Source organism: Vigna unguiculata, chromosome 5, assembly GCF_004118075.2.
Source record: "Vigna unguiculata cultivar IT97K-499-35 chromosome 5, ASM411807v1, whole genome shotgun sequence".
NCBI classification, from domain to species: Eukaryota; Viridiplantae; Streptophyta; class Magnoliopsida; order Fabales; family Fabaceae; genus Vigna; species Vigna unguiculata.
In genome coordinates this window covers 7,833,167-7,852,243 of record NC_040283.1, presented here as the reverse complement: position 1 = coordinate 7,852,243, position 19,077 = coordinate 7,833,167, and the positions used below count along the sequence as shown (strand labels likewise).

The window sequence follows — 19,077 nt, the reverse complement described above, 5'->3', positions numbered from 1 at the left end:
TTTAATAAATATAATCTATAACAATATATAAAAGGGATTCCCCTTTTTGTGTCCACTTTTCAAAATACCAATTTTACCCTTTAAATATAATAATTCATTAAATTTTTAAAAATTGACCGTTAGTTTTACAAACTTTTTATAAAATCAGATGTCTCTGCTTCTTCTCTTATTCTTTATTTATTATTGGTTATTTTTTTATCTGTTATGATATATTTCACTTTATTTTTAATGAATATAATTTAAGTATATATATTAACTTAATAACATTATAATATTATCACCTACTAATATAATATCATGCATATTTACAAAATGCACACATACAGGCGCGATAGAGTCTGTGTTATGCTAGTAATAATAATAATAATACACAACTACATAAACTTTTTATAAAATCAGATGTCTCTGCTTCTTCTCCTCTTCTTCATTTATCAATGGTTATTCTTTTATCTGTTCTGATATATTTTACTTTATTTCTAATAAATATAATTTAAATATATATATATATATATATATATATTAACTTAATAACATTATAATATTATCACCTACTAATATAATATCATGCATATTTAAAAAATGCATACACACAGGCGCGATAGAGCATGTGTTATGCTAGTAATAATAATAATAATACACAACTACATAAACTTTTTATAAAATCAGATGTCTCTGCTTCTTCTCTTCTTCTTTATTTATCAATGGTTATTCTTTTATCTGTTCTGATATATTTCACTTTATTTTTAATAAATATAATTTAAATATATATATATATATATATATATATATATTAACTTAATAATATTATAATATTATCATATACTAATATAATATCATGCATATTTAAAAAATGCATACACACAGACGCGATAGAGCCTGTATTATGCTAGTAATAATAATAATAATAATAATACACAACTACATATATAGAGATACATGGTGTCCTATCTTGTTTTTACAATTATATTCTCTTAATTAATATTTTTTAAATTTAAAAGATTATTGATAATAAAAAAATTTCTCTTAGTTCGATTATTTTACTAATTTAGTAATTACTTTTTTTAATTCAGTTAATTACTCGGATGTAAAGATAAATCAACAACAAAACAAATAAAAATGCAAGTAATTAATATATAATCCGTAGTAAATAAAAGTAAAATGTGTATCTAAATACTACAACTCAAATAATAATACTAAGATTGATATTAATATAATAATAATAATAATAATTATTATTATTATATTAATATTAATATTAATACTAATACTAATTATTATTTTTTAAATTTAAATGATTATTTATAATAAAAAACTACATTTTAGTTTTATTATTTTACTAATTTTAGTAACTACTTTTTTGGATTCAACTAATTACTCAAATGTAAAGATAAACTAACAACAAAGCAAATAAAAAGGCAAGTAATTAAAATATAATCTCGTAATATATAAAAGTAAAATGTGTATCTAAATATTACAATCCAAATAATAAAACTAAATATCACAATGCAAATAATATAAATATAGATAATTAAAATATAATCTTATGTCAAAATTGAAATAATAGTAATAATACTAATATTATTTATGATAAATATAGTACTAATAACAGTAAATAATAATAATAATAATCTTATTAATAATATCATTAAAACTAATAATAATAATGTTGTTAATAATAATAAAATTTTCTAGTTTTTTTCTTCTTTATAATATATAAAAGATTAATATATTATATATTGATATTATAAGTAATACTGTAGTAATATTTTTTACAACTACTAATATTATCAATAAATTTAATAATAACAACAATTATATATAATCATAATATTAATATATTATATATTAATATTGTTAATATTACAGATACTAATAATAACAATAATAATTTTGCTATCACTAATAATGTTAATAATTTTCATAATAATAATGGTAATAATACTAATAGTAATACTAATAATTTCACTATTAATTTAAATATTAATTTTTGTATATTAAAGTTAATCATTTTTCTAATTACTTCTTTACTCATAATAATAATAATGTTAATTATACCAATAATAATCATATATAATAATAACATATAATAATAATAATGATAATAATAATAATAATTATTATTATAATATTAATATTGGTTATAATTTTATTACTATCACTACAAATAATATTTATAATAATAATATTATTAATAGTTATAAATAATAATAATACTTATAAAATATTACAAATAATATTATTGTTAATAGTTACAAATAATAATACTTATAAAAATATTACAAATAATAATATTACTTATAATCAATATTATAGTTGAAGTCATAAATAAATGAAAAGATAAAAACAAATTGGTTTTTGTAGGATTTGAACCGGGGTCCTTTTGTTATACAATTTTAAAATGACGAAAAAACTAAACTTTATGACACTTGTCGATAAAAGAAGATGGATAATGTAGTAATTTTGGTGATATCTTCTTTTCTTAATGTGTAATAGATTACTAAAAGGTTGTTTATTTGAGTATTAATAGAAAAATAATAGTATCATTTGAGAATATGTTTTGGTGTAATGATAAGGTTGGTATCTTGCTAATAAATCGTTAATATATTTGCAAACGTGATCTATATAGTACAGAAGAAAATAATGATTTTTTCACTTTAAAACTACAAGATTACAGTATATATATAAATAGATAAATAGAACATTGAGACTTGCATGTCTACAAACGCTAATAGTTTTTGCATTCGTATGTAGATGGGTTACCATGGTCGCGCCACTGTGCTATGGAGCATGTTGATGCAAGTGAGATTACAGTGCACCACTGCTAATGCCATCGCACGTTACGCGCGTAGCGGTCAACTAGACCATGCTCGCAGGGTGTTTGACGAAACGCCTCTCGCTCTCAGAACCATCTCTTCGTGGAACGCAATGGTCGCTGCGTACTTCGAAGCCCGCCAACCGCGCGAGGCTCTCTTCTTGTTTGAGAGAATGCCCCACAGAAATACCGTATCTTGGAACGGTCTCATCTCAGGCCACATCAAGAACGGAATGTTGCTTGAGGCGCGCGGGGTATTTGATGCAATGCCCGATCGCAATGTTGTTTCGTGGACTTCTATGGTCCGTGGCTACGTGCGAAACGGCGATGTTGCTGAAGCGGAACGGCTCTTTTGGCAGATGCCCGACAAGAACGTGGTGTCGTGGACCGTTATGCTTGGCGGGTTGCTGCAAGATGCTCGCATTGAGGATGCGCGCAGGCTGTTTGATATGATGCCTGAAAAGGATGTGGTAGCGGTTACCAACATGATTGGAGGGTACTGTGAGGAGGGTCGTTTGGACGAGGCTCGCGCGCTGTTTGATCAAATGCCGAAGAGGAATGTGGTTACTTGGACAACTATGGTTTCTGGGTATGCAAGGAATGGGAGAGTGGATGTTGCGAGGAAGCTTTTTGAAGTAATGCCGGAGAGGAATGAGGTGTCTTGGACGGCTATGCTTATGGGTTATACTCATAGTGGGAGGATGGGAGAGGCTTCTAAGCTTTTTGACATGATGCCGGTGAAACCGGTTGTTGCTTGCAATGAGATGATCATGGGGTTTGGGCTTGCTGGGGAGGTGGATAAGGCGAGGCGTGTGTTTGAGGAAATGAAGGATAGGGATGATGGAACTTGGAGTGCCTTGATTAAGGTGTATGAGAGGAAAGGGTACGAGTTGGAAGCGTTGGGTTTGTTTCGGAGGATGCAGAGAGAAGGGGTTGCGCTGAATTTCCCTTCATTAATTAGTGTTCTTTCTGTGTGTGCCAGCCTGGCCAGTCTTGACCATGGGAGGCAGGTGCATGGCCAATTGGTGAGATCTGAATTTGATCAGGATTTATTCGTTGCCTCGGTCTTAATTACAATGTACATTAAGTGTGGCGATCTTGTGAGAGCAAAACGTGTTTTTGACAGGTTTCCTTTGAAGGATGTTGTTATGTGGAACTCTATGGTCACGGGTTATTCCCAGCATGGATTGGGGGAAGAAGCTTTGAATGTTTTTTATGACATGGGCTCCTCTGGAGTTCCACCAGATGATGTTACCTTTATCGGGGTTCTTTCAGCATGTAGCTACAGTGGCAAGGTGAAAGAAGGGCTTGAATTGTTTGAATCAATGAAATGCAAATATCAAGTGGAACCGGGAGTTGAACACTATGCTTGCCTGGTTGATTTGCTAGGCCGAGCAGGCCAAGTTAATGATGCAATGAAACTAGTAGAAAAGATGCCAATGGAACCTGATGCAATTGTTTGGGGTGCATTGTTGGGAGCATGCAGAACTCATATGAATCTGGATTTGGCTGAAGTTGCCGTTGATAAACTTGCACAGCTAGAACCTAAAAATGCTGGACCTATCGTCTTGCTTTCACATATGTATGCGTCTAGAGGAAGATGGAAAGATGTTGAAGTACTTAGGAAGAAAATAAAATCTAGGAGTGTTATCAAATTGCCTGGTTGTAGTTGGATTGAGATCGAGAAAAAGGTACATATGTTCACTGGGGGAGACAGCAAGGGCCACCCTGAGCAACCTATTATCATGAAAATGTTGGAGAAGTTAGGTGGATTGTTGAGGGAAGCTGGGTACTGTCCTGATGGTAGCTTTGTCCTTCACGATGTGGATGAGGAAGAGAAGACACATAGCTTGGGTTATCATAGTGAAAAGCTAGCTGTAGCATATGGACTCCTAAAAGTGCCTAAAGGAATGCCAATTAGAGTTATGAAAAATTTGCGGGTTTGTGGTGATTGCCATTCTGCAATTAAATTAATTGCAAAAGTTTCTGGAAGGGAGATCATTTTGAGGGATGCTAATAGATTTCATCATTTCAAGGATGGTTACTGTTCTTGTAAGGACTATTGGTGATTCCTTGAAGCTCATATCTGAAGTTATTGGAGTAGAGGGTGGCTTGGCCCGAGTTTGATGGACTTGTATACCATGTGCTTTGGTGATCAGTATTTTACAATCAAATGGAAGCTCCTCAGTACAAATTGCTAGTGTGACATAAGTGAGTATTATTGGAACCTTCTATTGACAGCTTTATACTGTTTTCCGACTCAAGCTTATGTGAGGATAGATTGAATGAAACATTCACTTTAGAAGAATTGGCACTTCAACGATACCAATTGCTGTCAATTTTAGTGTCTCAACTAAAGCAGTCCAAGGAGGTTATGGTATGCTTTTAAACTGTTATGGATATGATCTGACTCATACTCCATAGGCCATAACTAGAGTTTTGTTTCAGGAGCTTTTGATGGGGATGCAACCTATATCACAATGCAAGAACATTAAGTGCAAGGTAATCATTTAGTAGTACCGAAAACCACTTGATACTCTATTTTATACCTCTTTACCCATATTAGATTTTAAAGAATAATTCTAGTCGCTATAGATAAAAAATGTTAATTTCCTTACTGAAATAGAATATTTTCTCCTGTCTTCCCTCTAAAAAGCAATTCTTGAAGCTATGTAAAACTACCATGTCCTGTTTGTTTAGGTACAAAGTTGTGCTTCAAGAGTTAACTGATGATTTATCAGATTAGATTTGATTTGGTTTTATTTTATTTTTTGACAGAGATCTGATTAGAAAACTCTATCTACTACACAAATGGAAGGAGGGAAATCAATTCTCCTCCTATGAAGGATAACTGGATCATTTTGTAACCGTTGACGTATCTTTCTTGACATCTCTCTTCATTGATGCTAGGGAGCTCCATCCACTTCCTCCTGCATACTAACGAATCACCGCTAATCGAATGAAACAAACGCGTTCATCATCACTGCTTCTTCCTTCTTCATGTACAGTATATGCTTGGAAACAGAGGCTAACATTATCTTTAATTGGGTATGAAATATTAATATCCTAAACATTTCCTTCATTTACGTATGAAAAATAAATATCCTAAACATTACCTTCAATTGCATACGAAATATTAATAGGTGATAATAATGAATTAAAAAAAGTTTAATTTACAAAAATAAATCAAATTACATAATAAAAATAACTAGTTTTTATATTCCTGAGTAGCAGGAAATAATAAGATAGAGAAAGAAATTGTCTTGTTTTGCTACTGGAATCTAATAATTGGCCCAAATATAAGTGAAAGATGCAAGTGTATGTGTATGTCTACTCCCACGTTTTAGTTTTACGCACTAACACATTCTTTTAATGCAATTGTTCTATTCTGTCAAGGTGTTATCTTCTAAGATAGGTAGCTTTTATTTAATTATAATTAGTGGCACAAATTTGACTAATTGAATCTAATTTATTAAGGTACGGTGCTAACAAACTTTTAGTTTTCATGTATTTTTTCAAACTGTTGTATATTACAATGTTGGCACAGCCACAAAAATTGTCACTGACCACCACTATATCATCTTGCATTTTCAAGCATTTTCAATGATAGTATTAATATTTATTATTATTATTATTATGCTCACCACATATGCACTTGCTTAAACTAATGTTAATGAAATAGATTTATTTTTTTAAAATAAGTTTATTTCAAAACTCAAAATTAGAACAAAAAAGATTAAATTTAAAATTTGCTCTTTCTTTTTCTTTTTCTTTTTTTTTTTGAATTAGACCTACAACTAAAAATGATTGCATACAAATATAACTTAAATAGATGAAATGTGATCTCTGACTGTATTCTACTAAATTTATAGATTTTACACAAAATCAACTTAAGCTGAACCAGTTTATTTACCAATTACTTATGATTTTTTTTTTTGTAAATTTGATAAATTTTATTCTATTAATAAATACACTTTAAATATAATTCTGAATTTATAGGTTTTATTAAATTTTTTATGTTACATTCATGTACCTTTTTATTTGATTTAGGATTTTCTTTTCATGTTTTAATATAGATATATACGGGGATGTTCAAATGAAAATAATTCTTAAAAATTTATATATATATATATATATATATATATATATATATATATATATATATATATATATATATATATATATATATATATAATAGTTAGATTATGATTGACAACAATAAATTACTGAGATTAAAACTCAATTAAAATTAAATCATGTTTTTCACTTTTCTCTATCATAATTACGAATATTTTCATATTTATATTTAAACTATAAAAGATATAGTTTTTTTTATTTGTAGAATCAATCATGTTAGAGTCTTACTTTATTTTTTTACAAAATTATATTTCTATTTGTGTAATCAAATGAAGGGGAAAAAAAAGAAAAGTGAAAAAAGAAATGGTTGTTGGAATCGAAGAAAAAAAAGTAATGAAAAGTGAAAAGAAATAAATGAAAATATGGTAGTTAATTTAATTGATATAATAGAATAATTTATTTCTTGTATTAAAAGATAATTTATAAAATAAAGTTTTAAAAATAATTCAATATAAATATAATTTCTAAAAATATAAATTCATGACAAAATAAATTTTAAATGAAAATAAAAAATTAATATAAATTTTAATAAAAAAAAATTATATTTTGGTTATTATTTTTCCAGATCTGATGTTTGATCTCTCTGCTCTTCCATGCTTTATGTACTAAACAACAAATATCTTCATTTCGGTCATTGAAGTTATTAACGAAACAGAAGATTTGGTCATTTACAGTTATCTACAATTAATGGAACGTTTACTTGTAATTTACTCAAACTTTTAAAAATTATTTAATTAACTCTTTAAATTAAAAATTTACTTTTTATTTCTAATTAATTTAAAAATGCTCATTATCTTAAAACACATGTTAATTTAGTACTTATAAAAGTTAATAAATTAAATAATTTGATTTATTATTTTATTAGGCATCTGTGTTCGTTTTTTTAATTTTTAATAAATTTAAGTTAAGATTAATAATAAATGTATAATTAATTTTAAAATAATTATTAAATATAAAATTAAAAAAGTAAGATATGTAAAAAATAATTTAAATAATAATTTAAAATAAAAGAAGTTGTTAGGATAATAGTGAAAAATAAATTATTTATAAAAAAATTAAAGATAAAATTGAAATAATGAAATGTGAAAAAAAATAAATATAGATATATATTATTTAATTATTTTTATTACAAATGTATTATTTAAATGTTAAAAGACCATTTATTATGTATTAGAAATTAAAATCTGTTGTTAAACTTCGTTATTAATAACATACATTATTATCAATAACACACGTAACATTTTTAAATTTATATAGAAAAAGAATTAAATAATAATGATAAAAAAATTTAAACCAAAAAGTTTAATTCAGTTTTATTTTCTTACCATTTTTATAATTATTTTTAAAATCAATTTATTACATTTTAAAATTAAAAAGTGTTTTAACCATTTTATGAATTTCATATACTCAATTAAAGTATTATAAAATAAGAAACATAAATAAATCTTTTTATTAATTTAAAATGTTGTTAAACGATTCAGAAAACCATTTCTTGTTAAATCTTTATTCAAATATTTAAAAGAAAAAAATATCACCGTCCGTCACGTTAATCATCAATGAAATAAACCATATTATTTCCCCAAATTATGATTTGTTTTGAGTTTTGAAACCACTGATTTCCCCTTTTACCATAGCAACATACTGTGGATGCCAAATCAGTTCAAACTTCATAGTTTGAGTGACATCAGCATTGATATCTGCGTGCCCAAAGTCGCTGGTTTTGTGCCCCAAATCCCCTTTTCATACTCTGTCAATTTTCAATCAATAATCGAATTAGGGTTTTCAAAAAGTCTTCCCTTTTTTCTTTGTATGTGCCTCTTTGATTCCCCTTAGGAGCAATCACCCTAGCAGGTATGTTCCCTTTAACTATTCAATTCCAATTTCATTCTTTTTTTCTTCAAAGATAGCAATGCCTTTTTATGTCTCGTGAATTTTGGGTTTTAATTGGGTTTTGTTGTTTTGATATCAACAGGTAGATTGTTCACGAGGGGTGTTAAACGCATACCGAATTCTGACTTCTTGTATTTGGGTGTCTTTTCAAATTACATTCTTTTTGGAATTTGATATCAATTGTATTTTCTGAATTGAGCTGATACACTAGAAGGTCATGGGGTTGTAGTTGTAGCCTCTAAGGATTTTGATTTGGGGCTTCTGGCTTAAAGAAAGTACTCTTTTAGATACTGGATATTTTTGCACATGGCTCCAAATCTGAGGCTAAGATTATGCTTTCCCTTGTTGTTTTTGTTGCTGAGTTTTCTCTTGAATTCAAATGGCGAATTGGATCATCAAGTTTCACATAAGGTCATAGCTGCTCCTCGTAAAGATGTAGGAACTAATGTAATTGATGGCACTGGTGTGGAGAATGCTTTTAATTTTGAGAATGACAATAGTGCGGTGGGTAGTAGGAAAGGTGCAGGTAATAAGGTTTCAGTATCAACTGTTGCGTTGTTTACCCTGGCGATGGCTGCTGCCACTGGTTTAGGTGCTGTGCCCTTCTTCTTTGTGGAGCTTGATCCGCAGTGGGCTGGATTATGCAATGGAATGGCAGCAGGTGTCATGTTGGCTGCGAGCTTTGATCTAATACAGGAAGGGCAAGAGTATGGTGCTGGAAATTGGGTTGTCACTGGGATTCTAGCTGGTGGAATCTTTATTTGGCTATGTAAGAAGGTGATGATAGTTCTCCCTGTATCCGTTACACTGCTTTTTTCTGTATGTTTTAAAAGAAGTTGCGTGATGATACAGTTTTTCTCCAGCCTTGTTTCTATGCATTATAATGTCTTATTCCTTTATGTTGCTTTGCTTGAGTCGTACATTGTTGACTGGGTAAGCTTCAGATCCACAACTAATTAAGATAAAAATAAGAGTTGACTTTGGGACTTCTTATCTTATTCACATCACTTGTACAAGTCAGCTTTATTGATTTTTCAGTGAACATTCTTCCTAATCCTTTACTTCAAAAATGTTAGCAGAGATGATGAATTGATCATTTAATAAAAGTGTTATGTGTAGTGCTTCTCTTCTTTATTCTGTCCACCCGGGATGCATTTTTGTTGTATGATTCTTAAATTTAGTCTACAAATGTTTCTTAGTTTTTAACTTCCTCACTTGTGTCTTACTTAATCTCTTGGGTTTTGGTTTCAGTTTCTTGAGCAATATGGGGAAGTAAGTATGTTGGATTTAAAAGGTGCTGACGCTGCCAAAGTTGTTCTTGTTATTGGAATAATGACTCTCCATTCTTTTGGGGAGGGATCTGGGGTTGGAGTCTCATTTGCTGGCTCAAAGGGTTTTACTCAAGGCCTGTTGGTAACTTTGGCTATTGCAGTACACAACATTCCAGAAGGATTAGCTGTGAGCATGGTGCTTGCATCAAGGGGTGTCTCTCCACAGAATGCTATGTTATGGAGCATAATTACATCTTTACCCCAGGTAGTTCTTAATTTGATTTTTAATTATCTTAAATTGTCCGAGAAGAAATAAATTATTATGACTTTAGTTAGCATATCACTTTGAAAACTTTTATATTTGTTACATTATATAATTTTGCAATCCCTTCTGCTCATTGTTGTAAACCCCATGCTCACATTATTCATTGAAGTTGTGATTGGATGGGTCTTGGTCGCTCAACTCCGTTTTGATACGCATTTAGTCTGATTCAAGTGATGTGTAATATGTTGCATTGCATGATTAGGCCAGAACAGTTAGTGGTGCTTTCCACCACTGATTGGTTATGTCATTCAAATTAAGAGGACTACACCATCTTTGTACTATCACATAAACAATAAATTATTGTTATACGTAATTAAATCACATCCCTTGTGACATTGCTTTTGCCATGGTGGGCATCTAATGAGGCTTCGTATTACTTTTAGTCCTTGTGAACATTAAATGGTTTAATATACCTGATATAGATAGATTTCTTTATTAGTGGATGAAATACTGTTTTCTTTTGGGCCTTAGGCTAGTGTAGACTAATTAAGTCTGTGTTGCATACTAGCTAGGCACTTCTACTTGTGGCATCCTAGTATGTTCTAATTGATGAACTCAGCTACAGAAAAGTTAGCATATTGAACAATAACGATTCTTTAGACCACTATAGATTTAAGGTTGCAATTGCTGTCTTTAACCTTATCATCGTAACACCTTATTCTTTATGTTAATGCAGCCCATTGTAGCGGTTCCTTCATTTATTTGCGCTGATGCATTCAGTAAGTTTCTTCCTTTTTGTACGGGATTTGCTGCTGGATGTATGATTTGGATGGTTATTGCGGAAGTGCTTCCTGATGCTTTCAAGGTTATTTCCCAATTATGCCAAAGATACTATGACATTTTCTTCTCCTGCAGCATTCTGAAGACTAATTGTTTTGCTTTCAATGGCTACTTATTTCAATTTTTTGGCTTTTTTTATTATGGCAACTCCCAAAACTTAAGCTATTAGGCGAAGGCTGATGAATGGTTTTTAATCTCTAACAATCCCTAATGTTCAAGCCACCTTAGCTTGTGGGGGAGGAAGGACTTGAGTGAAAAGTTGTTCAGCATAACACACAATCTTAATGATATAATTTATTAGCCAAGGATATATGATTGCTCCAAAACACTAATTCCTATGATTATTTAAAGCATGTTTAATACCCAAACTGCATGCAATAATTATTCTTACATTCTCCACATGCTGAATTTCATTAACCTTTAGGCTATAAGCTTGTTACAATAAACCCTTCAAAAGGAAAAAAAGAACCAGAGATATAATGTCTCCACTAAACGTAGTTGTTGAGGCAACATGGGGAAGGATTAGACAAAATAAATGACCATTAAACACTTTGTTCGAGTCTATAAAAGCTAGCACTAGAAATTGGTCGGGCAAAAGGCTTCGGTCCAAATAAAGGAAGAGAACACCATATATAAATACTAAAATAAGAGTCTTTAATTTTTTTTAATTATGTTTTTTCTTATGAGAAAAATTGTGTTTATATATATAACATTTTTTTCTCCTCCTTTTCGATTATAGGAAGCCTCAGCTTCACAGGTTGCATCAGCTGCAACCCTTTCTGTAGCATTTATGGAAGCTCTCAGCACCTTCTTTCAGAATTTCAGTCATGACTACAAGTGAGTTTATATTAGATTTCCTTTTAGTTATCATGTATATTTCATTAGTTGGGTTTGTTGCAAGGGTGAAAATGAAATAGTATAAACATCCATGATCTGTTGCTAAATTGCAAAATGTAGAAATATGCAGAATGTTACCCTTGTTTATCATTCTGTTACAGTTTTCTTTTCCCTAAATTTTGATTTCTTTGTTACAGCGCTGAGGATGCTTCTGGCTTTTTTGTTTCATTACTTTTTGGACTTGGCCCTTTACTTGGAGGAATCATTCTTGTTGTATTTGCTCTTGCATTGCGTCTTCAGCATGCTCTCCTCATGGGCACAGCATGTGGTATTGCTTTTGTTCTTGGTGCTTGGCGGCCAATACAACTTATTTTGTCTTCAAAATTGGGATTTATTCCCATTTTGTTACTCCTGGCAATGGGTGCTGCTTTCATCCAGGTTTCTACATCTGGTGTATTGAAGATGGCAACTTCCAAAAAGGCCTCAGTCAATGACTTGCCTACACTCACTGGTTTCCCACTCAGTGTTCACACCCTTCAATCATTCATATCATGCGGTGCAGTAGCCTTTCATGCCTTAGCTGAAGGACTTGCATTGGGAGTGGCTGCACCAAAAGCATATGGACTCGGCCGTCACATGGTCCTTCCGGTCTCTCTACACGGCCTTCCTCGAGGTGCAGCTGTGGCCAGCTGCATATTTGGAGTCACTGATAGCTGGCATGGTTCCCTTGCAACAGCTGCCATAATTGGATTCATGGGTCCAATATCAGCAATAGCAGCTATTCTTACTGGCATTGACTACAGTGGCCTTGATCACATAATGGTCATTGCCTGTGGTGGATTAATCCCTAGCTTTGGAAAAGTAGTAAAGAGAGCTCTAAGTTTGGATAAGAGGAAGAGCACCTGTGGCCTCATTATGGGTATTGGATTTGCAACTTTATGTCTAACATTCACTAGGTTGGTTTGCTTACATACACCTTACTGCAATTCTGCACCAGAGGCTGTCAGATAAAGAGTCTTGTGCTGCCTTTCCTGCATCATCTATTGGTACTGTTCTTCTAACAGCTATATACATTTCTGAAATTCATATCCCAAAACATGGTTGCTCTAATTTGAAGAGACCCTTGATAAAGAAACTAGAAAGAGTGATTTCAAATTTGGAAATTCCCTATGAGGGAAAGGCAAGGCAGATTTACCAGTGACCAATGTTTTCACATAGAACATATCCGTGTCATGTTATAGTGTTTACTTGTATAGGCAATTTTTATACATGTTTTTCCATATTTGCCAAACAATGTAAAACTATTGAGAACTGAAACAGATGTTATTTATTTTAAATTTCGACTGGTTATGTACAAAATATAAACTATACTTTACCATGGTATTGACTTTTTTAGTTCTTTAACAATTAGGAACATTTACCACTGCTGTACTCTTTTTTTTTTTATGTATTTAGGACACAAATAAGAGACTTACAATAACATAAAAATTTTTCTCGATCTAAATTTCCTTAACTAGTTGTTGAGTTTTGAAAACGGTATGTGATAATGTTTGAGGTATTTTGAGGTTCAAACCAACTCAATTGCTTTGATTCTTAATTTGTTTAATAGTTAATTATATCAACATTTATTAATCTCCTAAGAAAATACGTATTATGATAATGTAATAAAAAGGTCAAACATAAATTAAAATCAGGATATTTCATCTTAAATAAAGTAAAAATAATTCAAATTTGCTTACCTCTGAAAACAAGAAAATATGATTTTTTTTTTACTTATAAATTTAATGCATTTTATTTCTTTTATTTTAGTCCAATTTAAACTTGCACCTAATATCATCAATAAATAATTTAATTAACTTAAATGTAAAAACAAAAGATAAACGCATATATAAAATTGGTAGACGACATTATAGATTTTTCAAAATAATCCTTTTTTTATAGAAAAATCCTTAAATAGACCTATTGAAACATTATTTCTCTAAATAGATCTATTAGAAAATTATTTCTCCAAATCAATCTATTTGATTTTTTTTTTGTTTCTCTAAAATGAGAGAGGAAAAAATTAAAATTATGGAAAAATAATTTAAAATAATTAACTAAAAATTTTGAGTTTAAATTTTAATTATTTTAAGATCAAGTATAAAATAAAAACTAATTATAATCAATAATAAAAATAATTACAATAATATTTTTAACATAATTATTTATAAAAATGTTTTCATGATATTAACTTTATAATATATTAGGAATGAAAATTGTTATTAATATAATAAATTGTAGTAAAAAAATGAATGAAAAACAAAAGATAATTTTAAAATTTACATTATTATTATCATATTATCGATCATAAATATTTTTAATTATAATAATTTTATTTTTCAAAATAAATAAAAATTTTAATTTCAAATTATATTAAAAAATCTTAAATTACTTTTTATTTTATTCATTATCTTGAAGTAATTAAAATATATACATAATATTTTTAATTAGTTATTTTCAGTTAACTTTCCGTAATTTTACTTTTAATTTAAAAAAAAAAAATTCTTCCCAATTTTAGAAAAAAAAAGTTAAATAGATCTATTTAGGAAAATAATGCTCCAATAGAACTGTTTAAAGAATTTTTCTTTAAAAAAAAATAATTTGAGAAGAAAAAATAAAATCCTCCTTTAGAGAATTTAATGCAACAAATACTAAACTTAGGTGATAGAATTTTTTTTTTCAACGTGAGAAAAAAAAATATTCAAGAGCGATATGATTTTTATAAAACAGAAAAGTATATAATAAAATGATAAACTATATAAAGGTTTTTAATAAAAGAAGTTCATTTTTGTAAAAAGAAAAAAACACATTATTTCTTGAAGCCATGTTCTTTAAGTTCTTTATACATTTTCTTTTTGTTTCTGACTTCAATCTTTGTCTCATTAAAGATTAAAGGATTGATCTTCGCGATGACCTCTACATAATTAATCGATCAAATAATTGAACCATAGTAAGTTTTAGTTTTAATCCCTTTTAAGCATTTTAGCACTTGAGTCGCATATGGGTCTTAGAGCTATGCATGTGATTCAAATTTGCTCTTAGTGAATCTTTGTTACACTAATTCAAAGTTGTATGAGAAATTTTACATGTTGATGGTTAATATGTGCGAAATGAGATGTATGAACTCCAATGCAGGTTATATGTGAAATTTAGACAAGTTAAGGTTCCATGATATGTATTGTTGGATTTGAATGAGTGATGGAACTGTGAAATTGATGATGTTAATTGGAATGAATGGTTGTCAATTGTCATTATCAGAACGTATGTCACTTGTATGAAACATGAGATGCATTTTTGGTATCAATTACACACTCAAATTTCTTAATTTTGTTGTATGTGTTATACAAACTCGTTGGGTGAGCCCTATTCTTATTAGACGACTACCAAAATCAAGTTTGGCAGAGAGTCAGCGGAAGTATGCTTGTTGAGCGAGCAGACTCTGAACGCCAAACCCAAGTTTGGTAGAGTTAAGGAAAGGGATTTAGGCAAATTATTCTGAATTTGTTCAAGTGTTACACTCATTGGGCCAGGCATTCAGGTGTTGAACAAGAGAGCCTCCAAGGGGGTTGATCACTAAGCGACAAGGGTATGATTTTGTTGAGCAAGTCTGTATAACTCGGTGGTGTTAATTGAGGAAGAAATTGTAAGGAGGTCTATTATATGATAGAAGGGAAATTAAGAGGTATTACAAGACCAATAAGATTTTATTTAATGATTGAATGTGATAATTGAATTGTATGTTCATATCATTTCTAAGGAGAAAATATATGACATACAAGTCTAGTGTTATACATTTGTTAGGAACACTCATTAGAAGCTATCCTTATATTTTATTAGACTTTTAGACTCATGCAAAGGAAAGAGTCTAGGTAGCAAAAAGAAAAAGAGATTCCTATAGTTGGTCTTGGAGTCATAGACTTCGTTTCTTTTAGACTATAAGTGAACTCACTTTATCATGAGAAAGGAAGATCAAGTATTATTACTAAAATTATAACTGAGAATCTCATTTTACATGACAAAACAAATGTTGTAAAATTTAAGTTAATGTATGAATTTGAATAATCGAGTCTAAGATTATATTTTTATATCAATGGATGAGAATTGTTTTGTGATAAATGAATTAAATATTTGTTAGTTTGGTTGTCATATAATCTTTATATAATATTTATATATGTATATCTAAGTTATCATTAACTTATTGTGTTTTTTTTTTTCGATGATCGCTAATGTAAAGAGTCTAGGTGTGGAGTTCTTTTGGAAGTGATCTACATAAACATATAAAATGGTGTAGTTAATTGGTCTTGATGTGTATTTTGAAAGGTTTAGTATTTTGAAAAACCTTGAGATGTGAAAAGACAATAACTACGCTATTTTTATATGCTTGTGTATATTTTCTTCTAACCACATGGCCAGTACTAGTAGTGCTTAATATTTAATTTGTAAGAATCCAAGAAGATAGAAATATACTAATTTTCTTATGTTATTAACTTTTTAAAACTATATTTCAATTAAAGAAAGTCGGATTTTCCATTCTTCGATTTTTCTTTTCAGGAAAAAATGTTCAAAAACCATTTGCCAAAAATATTGTTTTCTGGAAATGTTGTTTATTTATTAAAAGATAAACCAAAACAACATAATTTGGCAATTTCATGTTAAATAAATTGATGACCAAGTTAAAAACAAATTCTCTGAAAAGAACTGTCTAGAAAAACATGAACCCTTAATGCCAGAAGCTTTAATAAGACAATAATCCTAACAAAATAATCATCCAAACAATGCAACATCGTTATCACAATACTCTTAGTTTTATTAGCAAATGCCCCAAACTAGATCTATGGTGCTTTTACAAGGATGGATGCTCAAGAAAACGACAAGAAAAAAGCCTACTAATTGATCAGAGAAATTAAGAAAAAGAAATAAAAATCTACATGGCCTAAACAGTTTTATGTTTTTCAAAGAGAGGGGGGTCCCAAATTCCCAATACATGGCCAAGACTACTTTGGCATGTTATTCTTGTTGTTTCAGGTAACACTTTCAACAACATGCGAGAGCAGCAAATGCCCATAAACTGGTCTCAAAATCTTAATCGCAACTCTTATTTGGTGCTTGCCACAACTCTCATCACATACCTTACCACCCCTACATGCAATTTCATCAAACGAAAAACCTTACCTTCTCCAACTCCAACATCTCTCGAGTTAAGCTAAAAGACAAAGTGAGTTCTGTCATCACTTTGATGGTTCTGTCGACTGATTCTGCAACCTCTCTTCCCTCTCCGACTCCACCTTCTCTTTCTCAGAAATCAAACCAACCTCACTCTCCTTCTTCTCCCCAACACTCTGTGCCCCAGTTAACCTTGCCAACACCACAAAGGACATGCCCCCAAGAACATTGTTCACACACCTCAGAACCAACACTGAGGACTTGAATGCTAAAGGGTTAAGCACTCTCTCCAGCATGAACTCAACACCATTCAGAGTCTGATACCTCAGGTTGCTGCTAACCCCCATGTGGCCTGCCCAAGTGAGAGCATTCAAAATTGTTGGTGGGGGCTTGTTAGGAGTCTCAAATGTTGGATCCATCTTCTTCCTCATCTTGATCAACCCATTGGAAAGTGTGGTTCCAACTAGTCCAGCACCGAAACCAACAACAGCAAAAATGGTACCTTTGTACACCAAGGTTCCAAACCTCTCGAGAAGGGAAAAAGCACCGGGCTCAAACATGTGACTCTTGGGGCATGAGGCAAAGAGCGCAGGTACACTGGATGCTGATGATGTCAGGGTAGGTGCCAACAGATACATCAGAGTGAAATTCAGAATAGCCCCAACAACCAGAGTTGAAAAGACAAAGTCAAGTTCATTCAACCCAAAATTTGGCCTTGAAGCCATGTCACCTAAAACACAAGCACTCACACCCACCAGCTCCTCCATCAAAACCTTGAAGGGAAACTGTGGATCAGCAGCAACCCTTGATCTCCACCCGTTCAGAAAGAGACCCAAAATCCCAAAAGAAGAATCTTTGGAATCTCCGTCGTCACCTTTACCTCCACCACCACCACCTCCACCACGCCCGACCCCATCCCCGCCGTCCCCTCCGGCGAAAGAAGGTCTCAGCCTTTGTGGAAAATGAGGTAAATTGGTGAGATACAGAGGACGATTCTGTAGCTTAGGCGATGTAGATGGCAATGATGGAAAGGAAAGTGCTTGTTGTTGACCTGAGAGTGGAGACAAACACAACATACCCATGGCAGCCATTTGATCTGTGAAAGATGAAAAATCAAAGAAAGAAAAAAGTTTGGGAGATCAAATGAACGAATTTGGCGTCATTTATTCATGATCATTCATAAGCATCAACAGGGGAATATACATAAAAAAGAAAACGAAGTTCTAAAAGAAAGATCGGATTTTTCAGAGCGGGTTGGGATCATGCAAGTAGCTCTTACCTGGATCTGGAAGGTGGTTTGGTGAGAGAATAAATGATGGCTGCTGGCGAGACTGAGAAGAACAAAGCTTAAACCTTCAGCAGAAAAAAACCCTTTTTAATTACGTGATTGTCGAAGAAACTATAAGCAAAAGACAGCACACCACATTAGGGTAATTTTTTTTTTAATGGAATTTGGAGTGAAACAGGGTTTGTGAAGTGGGAAAATCACTTTTATACTGTGGTTTGGGGAGAAACAAAAATTAGTAATACAGTGCATCTTTTAAGGAAATAGAATATATATATATATATATATATATATATATATATATATAACTTGGAAGAGTGAAATAAAGGGTAAATAAATACTGGATAGTATTTACATTGTTATTTATTCTGCTGTAAACTTGTTCTTTTAAATTTATTTAATTTTATGATAGATGTTTTAAAAATTGTATTAATGACTACTTTTGGGTAATTATTAATAGAAAAAAGTATACTCGTGAGTAAAGTGCAATAAAATTATAAAAGAATGATTTTTTAACCTTCATAATACTTTATATTTG

At 30.9% G+C, this 19,077-nt stretch overlaps 3 protein-coding genes across 3 annotated transcripts; 2 read left to right on the top strand and 1 right to left on the bottom strand.

The window, feature by feature from the left end:
• Window positions 1–2,724: 2,724 nt before the first annotated feature.
• Window positions 2,725–5,917, top strand: LOC114183777 (pentatricopeptide repeat-containing protein At1g56690, mitochondrial-like). The gene is made up of 3 exons (XM_028070907.1): window positions 2,725–5,189; window positions 5,261–5,314; window positions 5,591–5,917. Exon 1 carries the CDS (start codon window positions 2,752–2,754, stop codon window positions 4,879–4,881), a length of 2,130 nt encoding a protein of 709 aa, XP_027926708.1. The 5' UTR covers window positions 2,725–2,751; the 3' UTR covers window positions 4,882–5,189; window positions 5,261–5,314; window positions 5,591–5,917.
• Window positions 5,918–8,541: 2,624 nt separating this feature from the next.
• LOC114185059 (putative zinc transporter At3g08650) lies at window positions 8,542–13,430 on the top strand. Its single transcript, XM_028072555.1, has 6 exons — window positions 8,542–8,800; window positions 8,922–9,616; window positions 10,091–10,375; window positions 11,112–11,240; window positions 11,955–12,052; window positions 12,250–13,430. The coding sequence occupies exons 2-6, from the start codon at window positions 9,146–9,148 to the stop codon at window positions 13,061–13,063; spliced, it is 1,797 nt and encodes a 598-aa protein (XP_027928356.1). The 5' UTR covers window positions 8,542–8,800; window positions 8,922–9,145; the 3' UTR covers window positions 13,064–13,430.
• Window positions 13,431–16,852: 3,422 nt separating this feature from the next.
• Window positions 16,853–18,721, bottom strand: LOC114185548 (protein RETICULATA-RELATED 3, chloroplastic-like). Its single transcript, XM_028073345.1, has 2 exons — window positions 18,534–18,721; window positions 16,853–18,350 (listed from the first exon to the last, which is right to left on the bottom strand). Exon 2 carries the CDS (start codon window positions 18,343–18,345, stop codon window positions 17,320–17,322), a length of 1,026 nt encoding a protein of 341 aa, XP_027929146.1. The 5' UTR covers window positions 18,346–18,350; window positions 18,534–18,721; the 3' UTR covers window positions 16,853–17,319.
• Window positions 18,722–19,077: the final 356 nt, after the last annotated feature.

Excerpts from the sequence above, each read along its gene's own strand:
- LOC114183777 (XM_028070907.1), top strand. The coding sequence starts at position 2,752 with ATGGGTTACCATGGTCGCGCCACTGTGCTATGGAGCATGTTGATGCAA.
- LOC114185059 (XM_028072555.1), top strand. The coding sequence starts at position 9,146 with ATGGCTCCAAATCTGAGGCTAAGATTATGCTTTCCCTTGTTGTTTTTG. Across the intron at positions 11,241-11,954 it reads TGCTTCCTGATGCTTTCAAG|GAAGCCTCAGCTTCACAGGT; the intron begins GTTATTTCCCAA and ends TTTCGATTATAG. Across the intron at positions 12,053-12,249 it reads AATTTCAGTCATGACTACAA|CGCTGAGGATGCTTCTGGCT; the intron begins GTGAGTTTATAT and ends TCTTTGTTACAG.
- LOC114185548 (XM_028073345.1), bottom strand. The coding sequence starts at position 18,345 with ATGGCTGCCATGGGTATGTTGTGTTTGTCTCCACTCTCAGGTCAACAA.